The sequence below is a fragment of the Gallus gallus genome, chromosome 10 (assembly GCF_016699485.2).
Source record: "Gallus gallus isolate bGalGal1 chromosome 10, bGalGal1.mat.broiler.GRCg7b, whole genome shotgun sequence".
In the NCBI taxonomy this organism is placed as follows: Eukaryota; Metazoa; Chordata; class Aves; order Galliformes; family Phasianidae; genus Gallus; species Gallus gallus.
In genome coordinates, this window is record NC_052541.1 from 5,033,401 (window position 1) to 5,053,892 (window position 20,492).

The 20,492-nt window shown below is 38.2% G+C and overlaps 1 protein-coding gene and 1 long non-coding RNA gene across 10 annotated transcripts in view; one reads left to right on the top strand and one right to left on the bottom strand.

The window, feature by feature from the left end:
- The window catches only part of RORA (RAR related orphan receptor A), a 388,288-nt gene that overhangs the window by 357,115 nt on the left and 10,681 nt on the right, over nt 1-20,492 (top strand). For 3 of the 5 annotated variants that reach the window (NM_001289887.2, XM_046899012.1, NM_001397360.1), the window contains 8 exons: nt 532-617; nt 10,020-10,161; nt 11,153-11,548; nt 14,237-14,358; nt 15,772-15,904; nt 16,691-16,798; nt 18,265-18,375; nt 19,403-19,515. In NM_001289887.2, coding sequence (NP_001276816.1) covers nt 532-617; nt 10,020-10,161; nt 11,153-11,548; nt 14,237-14,358; nt 15,772-15,904; nt 16,691-16,798; nt 18,265-18,375; nt 19,403-19,515 — 1,211 coding nt within the window. Of the gene's footprint in view, nt 1-531; nt 618-4,326; nt 4,383-10,019; nt 10,162-11,152; nt 11,549-14,236; nt 14,359-15,771; nt 15,905-16,690; nt 16,799-18,264; nt 18,376-19,402; nt 19,516-20,492 lie in introns of those variants that run through there. The other 2 variants (XM_004943750.5, XM_046899013.1) reach the window with 2 other exon arrangements.
- LOC107052149 overlaps nt 1-20,492 on the bottom strand; it is a 64,576-nt gene that overhangs the window by 30,685 nt on the left and 13,399 nt on the right. For all 5 annotated transcript variants that reach the window (XR_003077095.3, XR_005862803.2, XR_003077094.3 and 2 more), the window contains exon 3: nt 19,891-19,961. This is a non-coding gene — a long non-coding RNA (uncharacterized LOC107052149). The remainder of the gene's footprint in view (nt 1-19,890; nt 19,962-20,492) is intronic.

Consider the following 20,492-nt stretch of genomic DNA (forward strand, 5'->3'; position numbering starts at 1 on the left):
TACAAATGCATACTGATTATTCAATTTAGCTATTTGAATTTTGGAATTCTTGTGTAAAATACAGTTACTATTTACCATGGTAATTCTCTTCTGTGTTTGCCGGTCATGTGAGCTGGATGGCATGATCAAGACTTGATGTTGCATTCATTTTCAGGCAGGGCAAACTTGAAAGTTACCTGCTGCAACCAGAGTTAATACAGGAAGAAACCATTCCAGTGTCTTCCTAGCTCTTTGGCCAAAATGTGAACTCTCCTGCTCTTTTTGGCTTTGAAATGCTGATTCCAGCCTTCTTGTGGGTTCTTAAACACCTTCTCAAATGACCCATTTTAATAACCCAAAAGCTATTATATAATGAGCAGCCATAATTTAGTCCAAAGCTCTAGGGGACCCTCAGAGTTCAGCAATGAATAGTTAATGCAGTATAATGTTTAGCAGGTTATTAGTTTTCACTGCACAAATGCTGATCAGGGAATGGTTTTATAAGGTGTTTAAAAGAAAATGTAATTAACTGGTTGTGTGCTTCTGTTGCAGCTCAAATTGAAATTATTCCATGCAAGATCTGTGGAGACAAATCATCAGGAATCCATTATGGTGTCATTACATGTGAAGGCTGCAAGGTAAGGGTCTAAAAAATTAAGTTTTGAAACAGTGTTTGGCCTTTGAATAGTGATTATTTTCCTTCCTTTTTTAAAGAGCAACTATTACGTGGAAGTTGAATCAGTAGATTTCATTTCAAAGAATATGAAATCAATTGGTGAGTCTGAAGTACTGTTTTCATTGGGGTTTTTAAGAGGCATTTTTGTGACACACGCTTTCTCCCCCAGAGCCTCCAGGACAGGCTTAAAAAATCATGCAGTTGTGCTGCATGTGCTCTAGAATGTCCTCTCTATGAAGAAGCAGAAGAGGTATAAAAAGATGAACCAGTTCTAGCATATCTCGAATAATCTGTTCTGCAGATGCACTTGAGAGGGAGTTGTGGTTTTCTTGATTCTCCCTCTCCATTTTTTGCTTTGTAAATTGCTGCGTATCTGTGTTGAAATAGCTATGGTGAGAGCTCTCTGACTTCTTGGTTTTCTTCTGCAACCTGCTACAGTTAAAAATCTATTCTTTTTTGTATGGAAGATGCTGTTGTGCAAGTACCACTTGCTACTAGTGTTAAACATATATATTCAAGTCTTTCTGTGAGCAGTACCTATTTCTTGCAACGTAGCTCATTGTTATGTTAAGGTTTAAGATTGTATTTATTTTTCCTGGATTTGTACCCTTACAATCTCTAGTGAAAAAGGATTACATTAGAAGCACATATGTTTTGTTTAGTTTGTCCCTTGCAACCAAGAACTATATCAGACAATGCTTACATTAGTCCACAGTGCTGTGAAGCCAATCATTGATGAGGGGATTGAGCACACCCTCAGTAAGTTTGCAGACGACACCAAGCTGGGAGGGAGTGTTGATCTCCCAGAGGGGAGAAAGGCACTACAGAGAGACCTGGATAGGCTGGATCGATGGACCAAGGTAAACTGTATGCGTTTCAATAGGGCCAAGTGTCAGGTCCTGCATTTTGATCACAACAACCCCAGGCAACCCCTAGGCTTGGGTAGGAGTGGCTGGAAAGCTGCCTGATGGAAAGGGACCTTGGTGTACTGATGGACAGTCGGCTGAATATGAGCCAGCAGTGTGCCCAGGTGGCCAAGAAGGCCAATGGCATCCTGGCTTGGATCAGGAATGGTGTGGTGAGCAGGACTAGGGAAGTCATCCTGCCCCTGTGCTCGGCACAGGTCAGGCCTCACCTCAAGTACTGTGTTCAGTTTTGGGCACCTCAGTACAGAAAGGACATGGAGGTGCTGGAGCAGGTCCAAAGAAGGGCAACAAGGCTTGTGAAGGGCTTGGAGGATATGCCCTACGAGGAGAGACTGAAGGAACTGGGGCTGTTTAGTCTGGGGAAAAGGTGGCTGACGGGAGACCTTATTGCTCTCTTCCAATATCTGAAAGGTGCTTACAGTAAGAGCTGGGTTGGTCTCTTCTCACTGCTGACAGGTGACAGGACGAGGGGAAAGGGCCTTAAGTTGCGCCAGGGTAAGTTTAGGTTGGATATCAGGAAACACTTCTCCACAGAAAGGGTTGTTAAGCACTGGAATAGGCTCTCTAGGGAGGTGGTTGAGTCACCATCCCTGGTTGTCTTTAAAAACCGTTTGGATGTGATGCTCAGGGACATGATTTAGTGGAGAGTTGTTAAGAGTTTGGGTAGTATGGTTAGGTTGTGATTGGACTTGATGATCTTTAAGGTCTTTTCCAACCTGAGCAATTCTATGATTCCATGATTCCTTTCTGTTACTAGTACAGAGTTACAGCACTAGCTTGGGAATGACAGTTTGTACAGCTGTGCTGCAGCTTGCTGCTTTCTTTATGCAAGTATGTGTAGGAGTCCCATGCTGATAGGTTTTCTACTAATAATCTACATTTCAAAAATTATATTTATGGTAGGTTTTAGTGTGCTTTCCTGACATGCTTGATATTACCTTTAATCTTCAAAGAAGTTAATTCCTTGCTTTCACGCTATAGCAATTTCTTTTTTCTTTTTTTTTTTTTCATGGAACATTTTAATGTTTTTATTCTCATATTCTCTCCATGTCGTGGAAGTATTGGTAAAAAGGAAGAAAAAATCCCAAGAGTGTTATAATGATCCAGAACTGCACATCATGCCCTTTTTGACAGCTGTTGCTATGGAAAAAAAATGCAGGAAATCCACTAAAAATGCATTTGATAATAAAGTTTCTTGCAGTTAGCTCAACATCATTTATCACACATCAACTTTGCAAAGTGGCAGACATTTACAGGGGCAGTTCAGCTGTATGAATAGAAGACCGTGAAGTTACGTTCAGTGTTCAAGACCCTTTAATCTTTAAATGGTCTGGACCAGTATACCTGAAAGACTGCCTTAAGATCCCTGATGAGCATCACTGTCAACAGACTGAGGTTAGCATAATGCTAATGCTCGTCTGTGCAGAAAACAGGGCTTTCTCAACATGGCTTGTTGCAGAACAGGAACAGTCTGCTGAAGGGAAGGAAAGTTGCCAACCATATTATCTTTTGCTTCATCTTAATGCATGTCTTTGGCACTGCCTTCTCTTAAGCCCTGTGTGTAAGAAAAGCCCCCAACAGAAGCAACAGGATGACCACATACAGCAGCAGCACATACCATATTCACAGTCACATTAGTTAGTGTGTAGATGGTAAGAGCTTAGCACTGCAGCTTAGACAGAAATATCTACTGAGAATTTCTCCATCAGAGTGACTGTGGTTTCCAAGGAATCATGCAAACATGAGTTATTAGGAGAAAAGTCCTTTTTGTGCCTCCCAACGGCCAGAACAAGAGATGCTAGCTGGTAGTGAGAAATGCATGTGGAATTCAGTACATACAAGAACAAACAGTATTCCGTCAAACACCATACAGATTGAGCTCTCTGGAGGTCTATGCAGCCCTCGGTTTGCTCCAGAATGATCAGCTAGTTTGAAAGGGCAGAAGGGAGGACAAGCAAGCAAGTCTGCTCAGCACACTGAAACCTATTTGAACCTTGAAAGAGGCGTATGCATTAATAAACAAGACAGAATGAAGTTAGGCACTTTCTCCCTCTCTTGCAGTAGCAGGATAGCCATACAATTTCAAGCAGAATTTAAAGCCAATGGATATCAACTTAGTTATTTCCCTTCTAGGAGGAAAATAAATCTGAAGCTCACTATTCTTTACTGCCAGATCCTGGATGACCTGCAAGTAGTGAAAGATAAGGGAGCTCTAGTGAGGACAAATCACAGGAAGAGTTTACCTGATAGTGGCCACAAAGCATTTAAAATACCCTACCGTAGCAGATGGATTTTGTTTGTGCTAAGCACTTCCACAGTAATGTCAACAAAGTCTCACCCAACAGAACTATTTTGGCTGGTGAAGAAGTTGGCATAACTTGGCTTCTGCCAAATGAGCCAGGTGTTTATTGGTCTGGAGTTTTTTGTTTTGTTTTTGTTGTTGGTTTTTTGTGTGTTTTTTTTTTCCCCTGAAGTGCATTTCCCAGGTTTTCTGTGGCTATGATCTCTGCAGGTTTGAGCATGCTTACAATTGCTCTTAATGTTATGTTAAACCTTCTTTCATAAAAACGAGTTTGTTATGAAGAGCTAGTTCCCAGCCCGACACTGATTTCTGGAGCCAATGTCTTCCTCAGTAGACAGACCCAGAGAAGTCAGTGAGGCTCTGCACAGATGTACAAACTTATCCATGTGCATCAGATTGCAGGATCAGGGCCTTAATCATCACAAGGGAACAGCTGTGCTGCTGCCCTCTCAAGCCAGGGCTGTCAGGGATGACCTACAGGCAGCAAAGCAGCAGCAAGGTGGGATTTTTTCAGATTCTTTTCTGTTTTTCATTCTCCTACAGTGTGAATATTAATGTTTGTTAATAGCAAACTTAAATACTACTGTTTAAATACCAATAACTATCAGCAACATAATTTATTTAAAATATAAAGTAAAGCTTTATTTGCAAAGATTTACTTTGCGAACTTAATCTGTGTCATGTATGGAATCCCAGAAAAGCTGTGGTTGAAGTGATTTCTGCTGATCCTATTTATTGTCCTGCAATGTTTTAGCCCTTCCATTTCATTTAACAAAGTTTTCAGACCAGTTTTTCTTGCTATGTTTCATTTCATATACTACAGTTGAAGACTTTTACTCAAGTCAGTTAGTATTTCTTGAGAAGATTTTATTTCCTACCTTGCTATGAGATTACTGGCTGTTTTTATGATGTTATTGGCTGTGTTTTACACAAATGTTGCTGTGTACTCCTAAACCATCGACCTATTTGTCTGATTTGAGTCTGCATTGAAAAAAATAACAACACCTCCACCCCTTTTTCTCTCCTAACTGAAAAATGAAGTTTGTAGGCAAGCTCTGTTTCATACTTGAGCTAGGAGGGCTCCTATTGAGGGCTTATTATAAAGAAAGAAAATTTTGAAAGACTTTTTCTATCTGACCATTGCTGATATCCAATATGTGTCACACAATGGAGAAGGAGAGAACAGGAGTCATTTAAGGCCTAACTTAGAAGCATGAATGAAGAATGTTGCATAACTCAGAAGTAAGAGTTTATTCTCATATTTAATATTGAAAATAGTAGTACTGTAGTAGCACTACTGAAAAAACTAATATCTGTATGGAACACTTGTTCAGCTCTTAGTTGTAGGAACTCATTAAAAATGTTTTGCTCTGTGTTAGGCACTGTGTTGAGAGAGGAGACTGGTATGTATACAGCCATGCTCATTTATCATACCTAAGGGTTCTGTCCAGTGTTTTCTGCTTCATATTGGCCTACTGACCTGTTATCAGATTAATTGATCAATTTATTTAAGTTCTGGCCTCTGGCCATTTACTGTGCGGATTCCCTCCCTTCTGCTCCCTCACCCCCTGGGTATGAGCAGTAGATATTGTTTGACATGTTATGAAGAATTAGACAGAACTGAAATAGTTGTACAGATCAGTAAATGCATCTTTCTTTAAAATTAGTTCAGTTTTTTTAAGAGAGACATCGACAGCATCTTTGACGGTACAAGGAGAAATTGATGTCAGAAAACACTTGAATGTTTCAAAAGGGTATAGCAAAGCATTTACTTTGAAACAAATATTTTGTCAGTGAACTGTCTTCAAAGTTGCAGATGCAGTTTACTTGCTTTTTCTGTCAACGGGGATAGTTCATGCTCAAATGACCCCCAGTTGTATTAGTATGACACCTCTCTTTATTTAAGCGCCTGCAGTTGATCTCAAAACCATCCATGCAGGGCACTACTGAGCATTTCTCTTATTTTCAAAGATTTGTAACTCCTAGCTTCTGTCTCCTGTGTCTTCTTATACATCAAGTGGTGGTGTTCATTGCAAGTACAAGGATCATCCCTGTTTGTTACTTCAGAAAACAATACTTGGTATCATTTCCCATCTTGTATTTCTTTTTTCCATTTAGACATTCACTCTGTTTAGTAGTTGATTTCTCGTTACTGTCGCAGTGGTGTTGTAAACACGTGCCTCTCATTCGTGCTGTTGAAATTTTTTAATTTTTGCCTAATCAATTTCAAGTAAAACAGCTCAGAAAATTCATCAGCTATGTTACAGAAAGGGCTCATAAGCCTTTTATAACCTAATAAACAAAATCTATTTCCTGGATTTATGTAGGTAAAACTGAATGTTTTTCTGTTTTCAGTGGCACTATAACTTTGTTAGCAAATTATCATTTTTATTCTTGTTATTGTTAACAGTTCATCTAAAAATATTTTCACAGTATTCTTTTTTCCCCCATAACTAAAAGCATGTTTGTTGTCATAAAAGGGTTAAAACCCACTCTGAATATTTACATTTCTTACATTTGAAAGTATATTTTTCTGATGCTTCTTTGAAGAAAATTGGATGTAGTTTGCTATAGAAAAACGTAAAAGAACGAACCCTCCCAACTAATTGTTAATTGCTCAGAATATTGCAAAACTTAATGATACGTGGAAGACTTTAAGTATTAGCCATAAATCATGGGATTATGAATAAGTCTTTTTTGTCACGGGCTTGCTTACAGTCATTCCAAAACGTCTGCCATTAGGATGCAGCAAGGCAGCTGTCAGCTGTTTTCTTGTAATTAAACAGCCAATGAGCAGCTAATTAAGACATATGTGTATACAGAAATGGAAGTGGGTATTTTAATGAACTGTAGGAATCAATTCATTAAATGAAAATTTGTCAAAAGACCAAACATGAGATCAGCATTTCAACCCGTGCTGCACTGGAGAGGGAGTCTGTGTGGTGAGATCTGTGACATAAGAGAATCACAACAGGATTTTTCCCCTTGGAAGCAGGAAGCTTAGACACAGACGTCTGTGGTACAGAGCCATTGAACAGTAAAGCTACTGGAACTATTAATAGACTGTGAAAACTGCTATTTACATTTCAAAGTTCTTTTTTAACAAGTTGTTATTCAAACTGACTTGCAGATGAAAAGTTCTTTTGCCCTTTTTTTCCAAACTTGATTTTTTGGCAGCATATGAAAAACCATATATTGTTTTGTATATAAATAGGAGTCTGAAATGCAGAGATGGCTTGTAATCTGCTCTTCACTTCTTCTGGCACTGTGTTAATACAGCAACATAAAAAGGGAGATGGGCAAAGCTCAATGACGCCTCATCAAAATCAGCTGCCTCTTTATCCTGACATCAGAAGGCAGCAGGGCTCCACACACTCACAAACACTCCGATACCGGAGACCTTGGCTCAGCCCATGCCATCAGTCAGAGAGCAGTGTCACATGGTGACATTTTTTAGTGCAGGAACAGTTTTGTTGGTTTGTTTGATCAAGAGGGGTCCGATCTGCCTGTGGCCCATTATGCAATCGGATGAATGTCAAATGATGGTTGTTATGAACATGCATGCAATTAAGAGTATGTGGCTTGGGTTGGTTTGCATAATGATTGAATGTATACACGTGTACCACACATGCATACACCTCCTCCTTCCTGATGGAAAAATTATAGCTAGCTCTGTGCCTCTGGCAAAGGGGAAAAAATAGCACAACACAGTACAGTGTCTCTCCTTCTCCTAATAGAAGACGAAAAAGCAACTAGTAGGGAAACTGTATTTACTCACTAAAGGCACCTGTAAGAAGGGGCTTCCCCACATACCTTCAGAATGATATGAGATACCAAGGACCACCAAATGGATAGAAAAATCACAGGTAAATGTCACCAACATTGAATATTTTTTGTGACTAAAAGCCTTCATTTGAATGAAGTTTAACCTTATTGTATTGCCATCCCAAATCTCACAGTATTTCTGAGCTCTAGAAGAGTTCAGATTCGCTTCTAAGATTTGAGGCAAGGTTTTTCTGCTTTAGGTACTACTGATGTTTTCAGCATGCCCACGTAATATTGCATAGTTTGTCTTTAAAAGCACTTTTCTGTATCTCTGATTTGTAAAGTGCAAGAGCTTTTAAAGGCCCCAGTTTCAGGCAGTTCTGCTCTACTGAAGACTTAGCTTCAAGCTGTAACTTAGCTGATATACTGTACAATAAAATGTATTGAGCAGCAATGTCTCTAGGGAAAATCTGGAAGAAGCAAAAGCTCGGTATTTTCTCCATTATAATACTAAAAATAATCCTCAGTTTGATGAGAATATTCTTAATAGAGAGAAATAGCCCTAATTGGCAATACAGACAGAGTACAGGTCCCAGTTGAAAGAAAATGGAGAGATCGTCGAGGTTATTGGGCCAGTTTCAGTTTAGATATCGATAAAGCCGACTTACAGGATCTCAGCAGTGGCAGACAATGTAATACAGTCATTCATGAATGAGCATGTCATTTACGACAGCTGACGAAGTGTTGAGGGAACTGAATATCTTAAGAGACTGATAATGCAGAGATGCAGAACCTTGATCAGTAAATCATCACTCACGCTGATACCTAATCCTGTTTTTCCAGTGAATCGCATTGTCCTTGCATGCACTGGAGTGACAGGCTCCACTAAGGATGCAAACACAACTGGAAATTAAGCTGTCTACTTATCTAAGACCTGGTTCCTCCAGAGGGATCAGTTGTTATGTTGGAGTGATACCTGGAAATTTTCTTAGTATTTTAGGTTTTCTTTACGGTGAAATGCACTCAGAGCTCAGTATGTGCAGTGCTTTCAGCCTAAGTGACTTTTACCACCTCACTATTGACAAACATTAATGGAAGGCCAGTCAGATAGAAACCAAGACCAGAATAAATGGTCAGTTTCTTCATTCATTTTTTATACTTCACCTTTCACCATTAAAGCTTAACTGATTAAGATTTTTTTTCCTCCTCAAAATATGGAGCATATGGCTTTAACTCAGCATTTTGTCATTCTCCTGTCTGCAGGAAATTTGCTAGGTAGCCTCTTATTTGTCATGCAGAAGTCCTTCTTGTTTATTTCACCAAGTGTCTGGACAGAGTGTGCGTGTGCTGAGGGACTCCAGAATACAGTCTTTGAATAAACAGAAGATTGGTAAAAGTCCAACTTTAATTAAAAGGTGCCCGGCCTTTCTGAGGAGGTATTTTCTTTGCAGCGGTGTTAATTAATCCATTATGTGGCAACATAAAACTAAAATACTGTGCTCATTGATCTCAAATGCCTCTTTAGAATGACTACATCTTCTCAGAATCCTTGTGAAGTAGGTATTACACACACCAACTTATGTTTGGGCAGTCTGTGGCAAAAAGATGAAATGAGCTTCAAAACAAGCAGCTGGCATAGTGATTAATAATGCGCACATTCTGGTGGAGAGAACTACGTTGTATCTACTGCTCAGCCTTCCAGCATTAATTTTTCTTTGGGGAAGGGTTTTCCATTCTAGTTGACTCAAAAGGAAAACATGTACATAGAACTTGTTTCAGCTTCCCCTTATCCTCTTAGAAATCTAAACCCTGCACTGAGTTGAATGAAAACTCAGTTGTCAGCATCGAACTATTAAAAAAAACAACCAAAACATAAAAAAATAATCGTTATAGAGGGAACTGTTCAGTATCATGTTGTGTATTTTTCAACACATACATACGTTGGTGAGGCTGAACATCAGAGCCTGCTACTGTCATCTCCAGGCGCGGAAAAGAGTATCAGATTGAACTAACTAGCTGTTGAATCCCCCGTTTTAGATATCCATGCTGACCAAGAAATGATAAGGAAACCACAAAGGTTTATAATTATCTTGCTTGGAAATAATCAGTGTGCCATACGTCACATGGACTCTATAAAAATCAGTGAAGAAACATGCAGTTCCTTTACAGGTCATAACACCATTTTATTAATTGTTTCCTACTGTTTACTGGTTTTTTGTTTGTTTCCAGGGAAAAAAAAAACCTCTTAGCTTCCTTCAGTGACTATAGTGCACTTGAACTTCATTTTCAGTTAGGTATGCTACCACTCAGAGTTTTTATTCACTCCATTAGTTAACAGCTTCTTGACTTGTATTTTGCAATGCAATCACAGGGCTTTTTCAGAAGGAGTCAGCAAAGCAATGCTACATACTCCTGTCCTCGTCAGAAGAACTGTTTGATTGACCGAACCAGTAGAAACCGCTGCCAACACTGTCGATTACAGAAATGCCTTGCTGTGGGGATGTCTCGAGATGGTAAGCTCTGCTAAACCCCGGTTTAACTGCAAAAAGTAAAATTATACTGAGTATACTGTGCATTCACCTGAAATAACGAAGGATTTAAAAGTTACTGTGCATCAAGCTGATTGTTGAGATCAGAGTGGTTTTTATGTTGAATATTTAGATAAATATATATAAATTAGGGGACATATGAAGTTCTTGTTTTGTTTTTACTCCTCTGTTGTAGTTCACAGCTGAGTGCTTTGTCTTTGGTCACTTGAAGATGCAGTTTCTGTTCTAATGTTAATACTTCCTCTCTGTATTCACTCCTATTTGTGACATCCTGTAGTTGCAAGTAACATCGCTATATTGGTACGGAGCAGAACTGTTTTACAATATACATAGAAGTTAAATGTGTGTAAAACAAATAATGGAAAAAATACAAAGAGAAAATAAGCGAAGTGTTTTTTCAAGCCCATGTCGTGGTTTGCTTTTTTGTCAATGATAGATTTCTGAAGAAAGTATTTTCTGGTGCTATTAATATTGCGCTCAAAATTACGCCTAATGTGATGATGAAAATCCACCTATCAGTAAAATGGAAGCGTACATAACTCTTATTAGAACTGGATATGCAGCTGATATTAGTACACCTCCTCCAAAGATGTAATGAAGTTGCCATCACTTACCAATTTGAAGGTTTAATTCCTAGGTGAGATTTGAATGCTCAAGAGATGCACGGTCAATACAGTGGATATAAAAGAAAATCTTTTAGGCACAGAGGTGGAAAGCTAATGAATTCAGCTAAAACAGTAACTTCTAACAGTCATCTTCAATAGCATGCTAAGTACATGAAAAGAGTATGTGATACTGCTATGTTACCTGTAATTGACAGAAATGATTCTTAGGTCTACCCATTTTGGTGATTTACATTTTATACTGTGCCCTTCAGTGTAGTATTAAAGACCCAAGACAAATAAAGTTCACCACGGGAGTAATAGAAATGAAATGTTTTGTTTTTGTATTTCAGCTGTGAAGTTTGGTCGAATGTCAAAAAAGCAGAGGGACAGCCTGTATGCAGAGGTGCAGAAACATCGAATGCAGCAGCAGCAGCGAGATCATCAGCAGCAGCCAGGAGAGGCAGAACCACTAACACCAACGTACAATATCACCACCAATGGGTTAACAGAGCTACATGATGACCTCAGTAATTACATTGATGGGCATACCCCTGAAGGTAGCAAAGCAGACTCTGCAGTTAGCAGCTTCTACTTAGACATACAACCTTCTCCAGATCAGTCGGGTCTTGATATTAATGGAATCAAACCAGAACCAATATGTGACTACACACCAGCATCGGGCTTCTTCCCTTATTGTTCTTTTACAAATGGGGAGACCTCTCCAACTGTGTCCATGGCAGAATTAGGTAATGAGAGAGAAAAACTTCCATTGTAATTGTCTTGATAGTATCCATTGGATTAAAATGACACGTTTAGCCAGGTGATAGCGAGAATGCTGCTTCAGGACAGCTGTGAGCATGTATGGGCATTCTTCTGTTAAGTGCACGATACCCTAATTAATTATGGTACGTGATTGAACACATTACAGAAGTGGACTAAAAGTCACATAAGCTTGTCGTTGATCAGAGCTAGTTGTGTTGCTTTTGTTTTCAACTCATGTAATAGAATGTTCTGAATACTTACTAACAAGATAATCTGTTGTGCTGAAGAAATGGAGTATTTCTTTATTTAAATGTTTTTTTTGAACATTTAATCTTATTTTTATTAGCTCAATTCTGTGTTTCCTAACAAAAAGTGACATGGACTATTTTTTTCTGCTCTTTACCTGTACCTGGGAAATGTGGAACCAAAACACCAGTCTAATCTGAGGGCAGTTCGCCTTTCCAGTGGCTGAAGAGAATATGGCTCCAGACTTGAGAAAAAATTTCCATGTAGCATGTTTTGACAGTTTCCCTAAGACCCGTATGACCACATTAATTAGCATGTTTTCCTTTAAACCTTTCCCTCAGTGATTATAGGAAGGCTGAATTCCATTACTATGACTTGTTAGCATCCGGGTCTTAAGTTAGAGAGCACTGTGTCAAGTGGTCATCAGCAAACTGAAACAGGATGTTAGAGAAATGGCTTTAAGATTCTAGTATTTAGACAAGCAATCAGGAGTTTAAAACATTTATTTTATTTGATTAAATGACATTTTTGCTACATATTTCGTTATGAAAACAACCTAAAAATCGAAAAAAATAGTCTATTTCAAGATAATTTTGTCTCTTTTGTTGTTGGTTTTAGAGGCAAGTATTTGATGAGAAATTCTGCTTGTTTTAGTTTATATTCTTTTGAGAAATTTTGCAGAGAGGAAGATTTGTCACGTCCTTATGTTGCAGAATACCATTCTCTGCAATATTATATGTTGTGACAGCCAAAGTATTGCATCTCACTTGAGTTCAAATACCTTCAGTAACAGATGAAGTAAAACCAAAAGAAAAATAATAAGATAAAAGCTATGCTTACAGGTTTGTCTCAGTCAAGTGATTGTTAATGTTCTTGTGGAAATTACTAAAAGATGAACATTAAAACTACAGAAAAAAAGAAGGGGCTTTTCCTTCTCAGGCCGGGTATTCAGTTTAGGGCACTAGTGTAAGATAAGTTTGTCATATTCCTTACCCTTATTTACACAGTGCTTGCACTTGAACCCTATGGAACGTGATTTGGGTGCCCAGCATTGACATTGCCAAACAACCTCTGAAGAATGTTTGTCTTCTAGACTGAGGTTTCAATTTAGGAAGGCGGGGTTGTTCAATGAAAGTATTTAAGTGTGTGCTTAAATACAGTCTAGAACTGAGGCTGAGGTTAGTGAATAACATGGTAATATTTCACTTTCTGTATCTTGCAAGGGCACAGGAATAATGCTGTCAGATGCTGACAGTGAGAAAAATAAATGCTTTAAGTACACACTGGTAAACAAATATTGCACTGAAATACACCAAAGCTATAAACCCATGTTCGTGAACATCAGTCTTACTCAGTTTCCACAAGTAGTGGGACACCACCCACTAGATCACGGTGCTCAAAGCTCCATCCAGCCTGGCCTTGAGCACTTCTAGGGATGAGGCATCTACAGCATCTTCCTAATATCTAATCTAAACCTACCCTCTTTTAGTTTAAAGCCATTACCCCTTGTGCTATCTCTACAATCCCTGATTGAGTCCCTTATCTACCCATTACACCCACATCCTTCTCTGCAGGGCTGCTCTCAATTCCACTCATCACCCAGTCTGAGCTGATGTTTTGGGATTGCCCCCACCCAGATGCAGGACCTTGCACTTGTGGCTTTAAGCTTTCCCTTTCAGTGGTGGTCTAATCTGCAGAAGTACCAACTGCAGAACGGCGTGAGACAAGTCTACTTGTCCTGTGCTAAAATATGAGACGACACATACAAAGAGTCAGGGTAGAAAAGTGGAAGACTTTTAAGACTGAATACTATTTCATAGCATAATTCTTAACTCAGGTTTCAAAGCTGACTTTATTTTACTAAAAGCAGCAAGGCCACTTACTGAATTGACAGTAGTTTGAATGATCCAAGGTTTCACTGAGTTTTGCCTTTATCTCTGAAGCTTTTTGATCTTGCAAGCTTTCTTTGGCTCCCACTGCCGTGTAGGAAGTAAGTTTGTCCCAAATATAGTATTCTTTATTCAAAAATAAATTCAAGTTCATCTGAATATCTTACAAACTAGTGAAAGGATTCTGTTTTGTGTAACTATTAAAATCTCAGAGCTGCATTGTGAGAGTGTGAGCGAGGTTTGTGTGTGTGTGTGTACAGAGTGCCCTCTAATGGCTGCACTGGGCCCATAAGGAGCTAGGCAAGGTACGCTAAGATCCAGAATTCTGTTTTGTTTACTGCAGTGTTAGCAGTTTGCATTGATTTATTTTTAAGGAAAAAAGATTAAAAATCGAAGGAGATATTAAATTAAAGCATTTCTTCTAACAGCTAAGCTTTCCTGCAGCTCCCAGTTGCAACTGGAATATGTTCGTTTTCTCATGTCTGAAGGTATAGCTTTGCATTTTTAATGTGTGTAACTTTCTGGTCTTTCTTTTAGAACATCTTGCACAGAATATTTCCAAGTCTCACATGGAAACTTGCCAGTACTTGAGAGAGGAGCTACAGCAGATAACATGGCAGACTTTTCTGCAGGAAGAAATTGAGAACTATCAGAACAAGGTATAAAAGCATGCCAAACTGTGGCATGCTTTCTTAAAGCATGGTATTTCCATAACACACTGCAAAATTCACTTTTTCACTGCTTTCTGTTCACTATCGGGAATGTACATTTATGTGTGTTTTCAAAACAAAAATGAAACAAAAAAACCTGCTAGAATCAAGATGAGCAAGGTGGTTGCAGTGTGGTTTGTGATTTTGCATTTATGATTTTAACCACGAATACGAGGAAATGTAAAGCTCTAGAAATTGGGATAAGAAACTAGAGAATTTTTTTTCACTCCAACATGGCATGTTATTTACTGTTGTTACACTGTAATCTCCCTAATCATTCCCACATACCCGCTCCCCCCCAACGACGACAACAACAAACTAGTTCGAAGCACCAGGTTATAACTGTAGAGTCCCTTACAGCTGACCTGTGAAATACTGATCAATACCAGGATATGCATCAGTCTTACTTTGTTTCCATTCCTATCTGGTAATTAAAAACCTGAATAGGAGCCAGTCAAAAAGCCATTGGCTTGTTTGACACTTCATAATTTTGCATGGTGTATTTTGTTTTGAGATTATAAACTCAGAACTCGGATTTCCTGCCTTTGGTGCCTGGTTGTATCCCTGATTCATTCTACAGTTGTCACAGTGTTTCAGTTTCACCTGTAGAAGGGCAGCAGAGTGCTGCCATGCCTCCAGTAGGTACTGCAAGATTTATTCAGTGCTTGTATTTCCGTTATGCCTTCCATCCACACACTACTGCCAAATGGCTACTTTTGGAAAACTGTCTTGAGAAGCACTATTAAAGCACACTTTTAAATTTTTTTTTTCATTTCCACCAAAAAAAAAAAAAAAAAAAAAAAACCACTTAACCTTTAAGAATATTTTTTCCACTTGTTAGGTACTCTCCTTCTGAAGCATTATTAACCCCTGAGAAGAACACTAATTGCATGCCTTCTTTGTTATTAACAAGATGATCTTCATATTTGTATACTTGATATGTATCCTTATGAAGACCAGCTTGTTAGATAATTTACATTCAGTACAAAAAAGAGAAGTTGATAGGAAAAATGTGATTATGCACTGCTAGCAGAAGTGGGTATTTTCTTTTGATGCAGTAAGTAGAATTACCACTGAAATCACCAGCATCACTATACTTTGATTTTTTTGGCTTATGTAATAAAAATACTGCAACCTGGATCTCTCTGCCATCACTGAAGAAGTTTTATGTGCTTGCATTTTCACTCGTCCTCATGAGGCTTTGTCTTGGAGGTTAATGCCCCTTTTCTTACAAGCAGACTGTAGCCAGGACTGCTGGAGAGAATTTGCTCTGCTTAGTTTTTGAGCTCAGTCTTATTTTATGAAAATGGGCTTTCCAAACTTTAATTAGTAACTTTTCAATTTTTCTTCTCTCTCAAACAGCAAAGGGAGGTAATGTGGCAATTATGCGCAGTCAAAATAACAGAAGCTATACAGTATGTAGTGGAATTTGCCAAACGCATTGATGGCTTTATGGAACTGTGTCAAAATGATCAAATTGTGCTTTTAAAAGCAGGTATGTGGGTGAATTTTAAGGTCTACTTCTATGAGTTTTGACTGAGGAAAGTGCTTCCTACATAGAGTGATTATGTATATATATAAGCATATATATACATATGTTGTACAATGATAATTTAGAATAATACAAGAAAAAAAAACTTCTATGTCTGTTTGAAGTAATATGCTTTCTTAGTTACTCTGGATGCAGCATGTTCCACCTAGTGGAAGGTGTCTTTGCTCATGGCAGGGAGGCTGGAACTTGATGATCTTTAAGATCCCTTCCACCTCAAACCATTCTACGATTCTATGCTGAGTTCAAGTCTACGTATGAAATTTTCCTTGTGAACTACAGGAGCAATTAAGTGTGAAAGGATGAAAAAGTTGGATTCATTTATTTTTTTTTAATTTGGCCTATTAATAGTGAATAATATATTTCAAATTAAAAGTCCAGATTGTTCTACGCAAGATGTTGTGGAAGTAATGCAGTTTACAAATATTGAACAAAGCTGTCAAAGCTTCATGAGCACAGATCTAAATGAATTGCTTTGACTTCAGAGACTTCATTACTCTAATAAAAATATTTATTAGCATCAACTAAGTTACTTTAGCAAAAACTTGTAAAGGAGTTTATGGGAAATAATTTAATTATACTACAAAATCAAATTATTCTTTGTTACACCACAGAAACCTACTGCCATAGTCAGTCTGTGCTGAAGGCAGAGCACTAGGGAATTTTTATTTCACCTCTTGCAACTGAAGTCTCTCTGCTAAAATAGTCAAACATACATTGTTTCTGTTTTAGGGTCATTAGAGGTTGTGTTCATCAGAATGTGCCGTGCCTTTGACTCCCAGAACAACACAGTCTACTTTGATGGCAAGTATGCTAGCCCAGAGGTTTTCAAGTCCTTAGGTAAGGAAATACCAAGTGTTGTATTTTAAAACCACACAAAGAAACAATAAGGTAGAAAAGCATGAGGACAGCTGCCTTGAAAAAAAATAGAGACTGTAGTATTCAAATTAAATAACAGTTGAAAAGTTCAAACTGCTTATTTTGTAAGTAATTGTGCCAGCTCTGTTTGAGGCCAAGCTGATTTCAGGAGTTAGAACACCTTAACTCCTTGCAGTGCAGGACTACTGGTATTGAAATGCAGCACTTTCCTTACTTAGATCAGGGTAGAGCAGTTCGGAGATGCTTGTAAACAACAGAAGCCCAGATGTCTTAACTCATGTAAAGCTTGATGTATCCAGTTGAAAAGGAAGAGAAACTTTAAATTTAATTTTAGATATACTGACTTTACTGTTCTGAAGATGTTAGTAATGTCTTTCAGTACGCAAAATCTAGTTATTTGCAGGTAAAATACTGAAATACTCTAATTCTTTAATTTTTAATTAAACCCTAGTTTACCTTTTTATTTCTTCTTCTCTGCACACTTTTGCTAATTTTAAAAGGAAGCATTTAATTGGGTGTTGATTTGGGATGTAAGCCATTCTGGAGGGCAGTGAAAAATGACAGTAGCAATATGGCAGTGAAGAAAGCCGTACAATTAATGAAGTACTCTCTGCCTTTTTAAAACACCTCAAGATATTAGAGTAGAAAGAGTATTAAAGTAGAACTGCTTCTGAGTAGAAACAATTCAGAGAATGCACTATCAGATGTGGGCTTCTATCTGCTATTAGTTCCAATGAAACCTAACTTTCAGCTGCTACCGAGTACACTCGGAAATGTAAGCTGAGCTGGGGGCTGAGATCTGCAGAGGAGAACCCTATTCCAACAGAGGTTGCAATCCCTTTCAAAGCAAGGTGCAGCTTTTGTGTACTGCATAACAAGCATGTGTAACAGCAGCAGTAACCTGACTTACACCTGTGTGAGCAAGAGAATGGATGAAAGGAGGCACAGATCTTTTTCTGCATGAAAAACTTTCAGACCTTCGCTTCTCCTTTTGCTCCTGCATGTACCTTGTATGCCTCTTTCCCCTCCCTCTTCTGTGTGCTCAGTATTTGTAAAATTGGCATTTTTCAAGTATACATTTCAAACATCCAGTCCACAGTGACATGAGAAAGTTTCATGTAGAAAGGCAACAAAGCCAAAACAACGCTGAGCTTGAAAATGGCTTGGTGTTCATCTGTTATTTACCCCAAAAGCACAGAAAAGATGCAATGCACAAAACCTTCAAAGTACTGGTTACCAGGATGTGATAGCTGGGGACTTACGGGAGTGGGGTTAAGTTCAAGCATAACTGAGATCTCATCAGTCCTCAAGGGGAAAAGCACTTACCTATTAAGTATTTTACATCTATTTTTCACCTAAATCAGCAACTGTGTAGCTTTGAAGTCATTATAAACAGTTTGGCATGAGCTGTACCTTCTTTTTGGCAGGTTGTGAAGACTTCATTAGTTTTGTGTTTGAATTTGGAAAAAGTTTATGTTCTATGCACCTGACAGAAGATGAGATAGCTTTGTTTTCTGCATTTGTTTTAATGTCAGCAGGTAAGAGAGAGAGTATTTATTCTAGGTTTCTATGGCAGAGTTCACTTTTATTTTAATGTATTTTTAAATAGTACTGCTATCATACAGTGTGAAATGTCCACATCTTTTTGGTCCAGTGCCAGCTCAGATCTGTTAAGTAGGCTTGCTGTTTTAGTGTGGAACAAATGTACTGAGGTGGTTGCATACCATGGTAGCTTAGGTATCTGTCACCTTTGCGAAACCAGGTACTGGGAATTATGGTGCCAGACATACAAGAGTCAGCCTGGGTCTGCTATACCCATGAATAAAGTAACTTCATTTCAAACAGATTCACACAGTACTCCAGGTACTGGGAAGGCTTATCAAGTTGGGTGAAACAAGATATTAGTGCAGAAATTCAGTTTGTGTCTGACATAATACCCAAGGAAAAATACAGTTTTAAACCATCATAAGAATAAATGCTGGAGGAGTCTGTTAGCAACAGTGAGCTTTACTACATCATAAATACATTCTCATGCTGGTTGCCATGCTGGAGATATGTTTATCTTGTCTCCTAGAATTTAAGCCACAGAATCCCTTAGTTCTGCCACAGATGTAGTACCTAATACTTGTTTTCTGCTAGAAGTTTAGGAGCACTTTTTTAATAGCTGAATATGTGCTTCCGATTTTTCTGTATGCCACTGTAGATCTTAGTAAGAAGATCCACTCCAACTACTTGTTCATTATGTGATCTATTCATTTCTCACTAGAAGGGGGCTAGCTTCATTTTGTAAATATCCTGCATTTTGAAGAACTTATTAGCAAATAATTAATCAATCTTATTCAGATATGCTGCAATCTTCTTATTGAGGGCTTTATAAAAGTAATTTTAAATGCAAGTAATAAATGTGTTCCAAAAGCTATTAATTTTGAAACTCATTTCTTATGTAAAACTGTTGAAGTGGAAGGAAGGTTGCAAATAGGAAAAATGAACTGGTAACAGACTATTTCCTGATGCACTGTGACTGATGTATGCACTACTAGAGGTGTTAACTCCATTTGTATTTAGATCGTTCATGGCTTCAGGAGAAGGTAAAAATTGAAAAACTCCAACAGAAGATCCAGCTAGCACTTCAGCATGTCCTACAGAAGAACCACCGAGAAGATGGAATTCTAACAAAGGTACAAATCATACTGTGCCATGTCATGTGACTGTGAAAGCACACTTATTTATGAACAGTGTAAAAGCTTCTGTGCAATATTTTTTTAATTTCTAAACCCAGAATTCTTTGTTCACGATCAAGGTACTTAGCTGAAACCATTTGCTAAAAATAAGAAAGGGAGAAAGAATGATGTAGTAGGAATATGGCTGATAAAGGTCTGAAAATATTTTTCGTGTTGAACTAAATGAAAAGCCATCAAGGTTTTTATCCTGTTTCTCTTAACAATACTTATGCCATGCAGAACACTATTTCTACTACATCTAAGTTTAAATCTTCATGAAACCCATGTCTACATGACAATTAGGTTGAGATAGCACACAGTACCCAAACTAACCTTGTTTCTCGGTACTACATGAGAAGTTCTGCACAGGCTTTTTTCTCAGCAGTTCTTCTAAGTATTGGTGGCTAGGGAAGAGAAAAAAGATACTACATATTATTATGGTAATCTCAAGTGTCTTCACTTAGGTGTTTAAAATGCAAAGGCAGTGTGAAGGCACTTCCTTACAGATGTAGTTCCTTTTAGAACTCCACACAGCAGGGAAGCTCATGCTTAGTTTCACGACACAGAATTAATTACACTTAGACCAACTACAATTAGAAGCAGGACAGTACAGCCCAGTATGAAGATCTAGGCTTTCCAGATTGTCCTCATTTCATAGCTCGTATAATTATTTTCCCAGCGTATGCTTTGAATTCCTTTGCTAGAAGGTTTCTTCCAGATGCTTTGATACAAATATGTACTCACTAAGTTCAGTGAGCACCCTAGTCCTGTTTTTTCAAAGACAGATTATTCTGATCTGTTTAATACAATTTTATCTTTGACCTTTATTTGGCATAAGTGAAAATAGCCTAATCTGTTGTATTGCAAGTTCCCTCCATGATACAGTGTGTTTAAGAGTAATCACGTACACCTTCTTCCATGAGAATTACTAAATT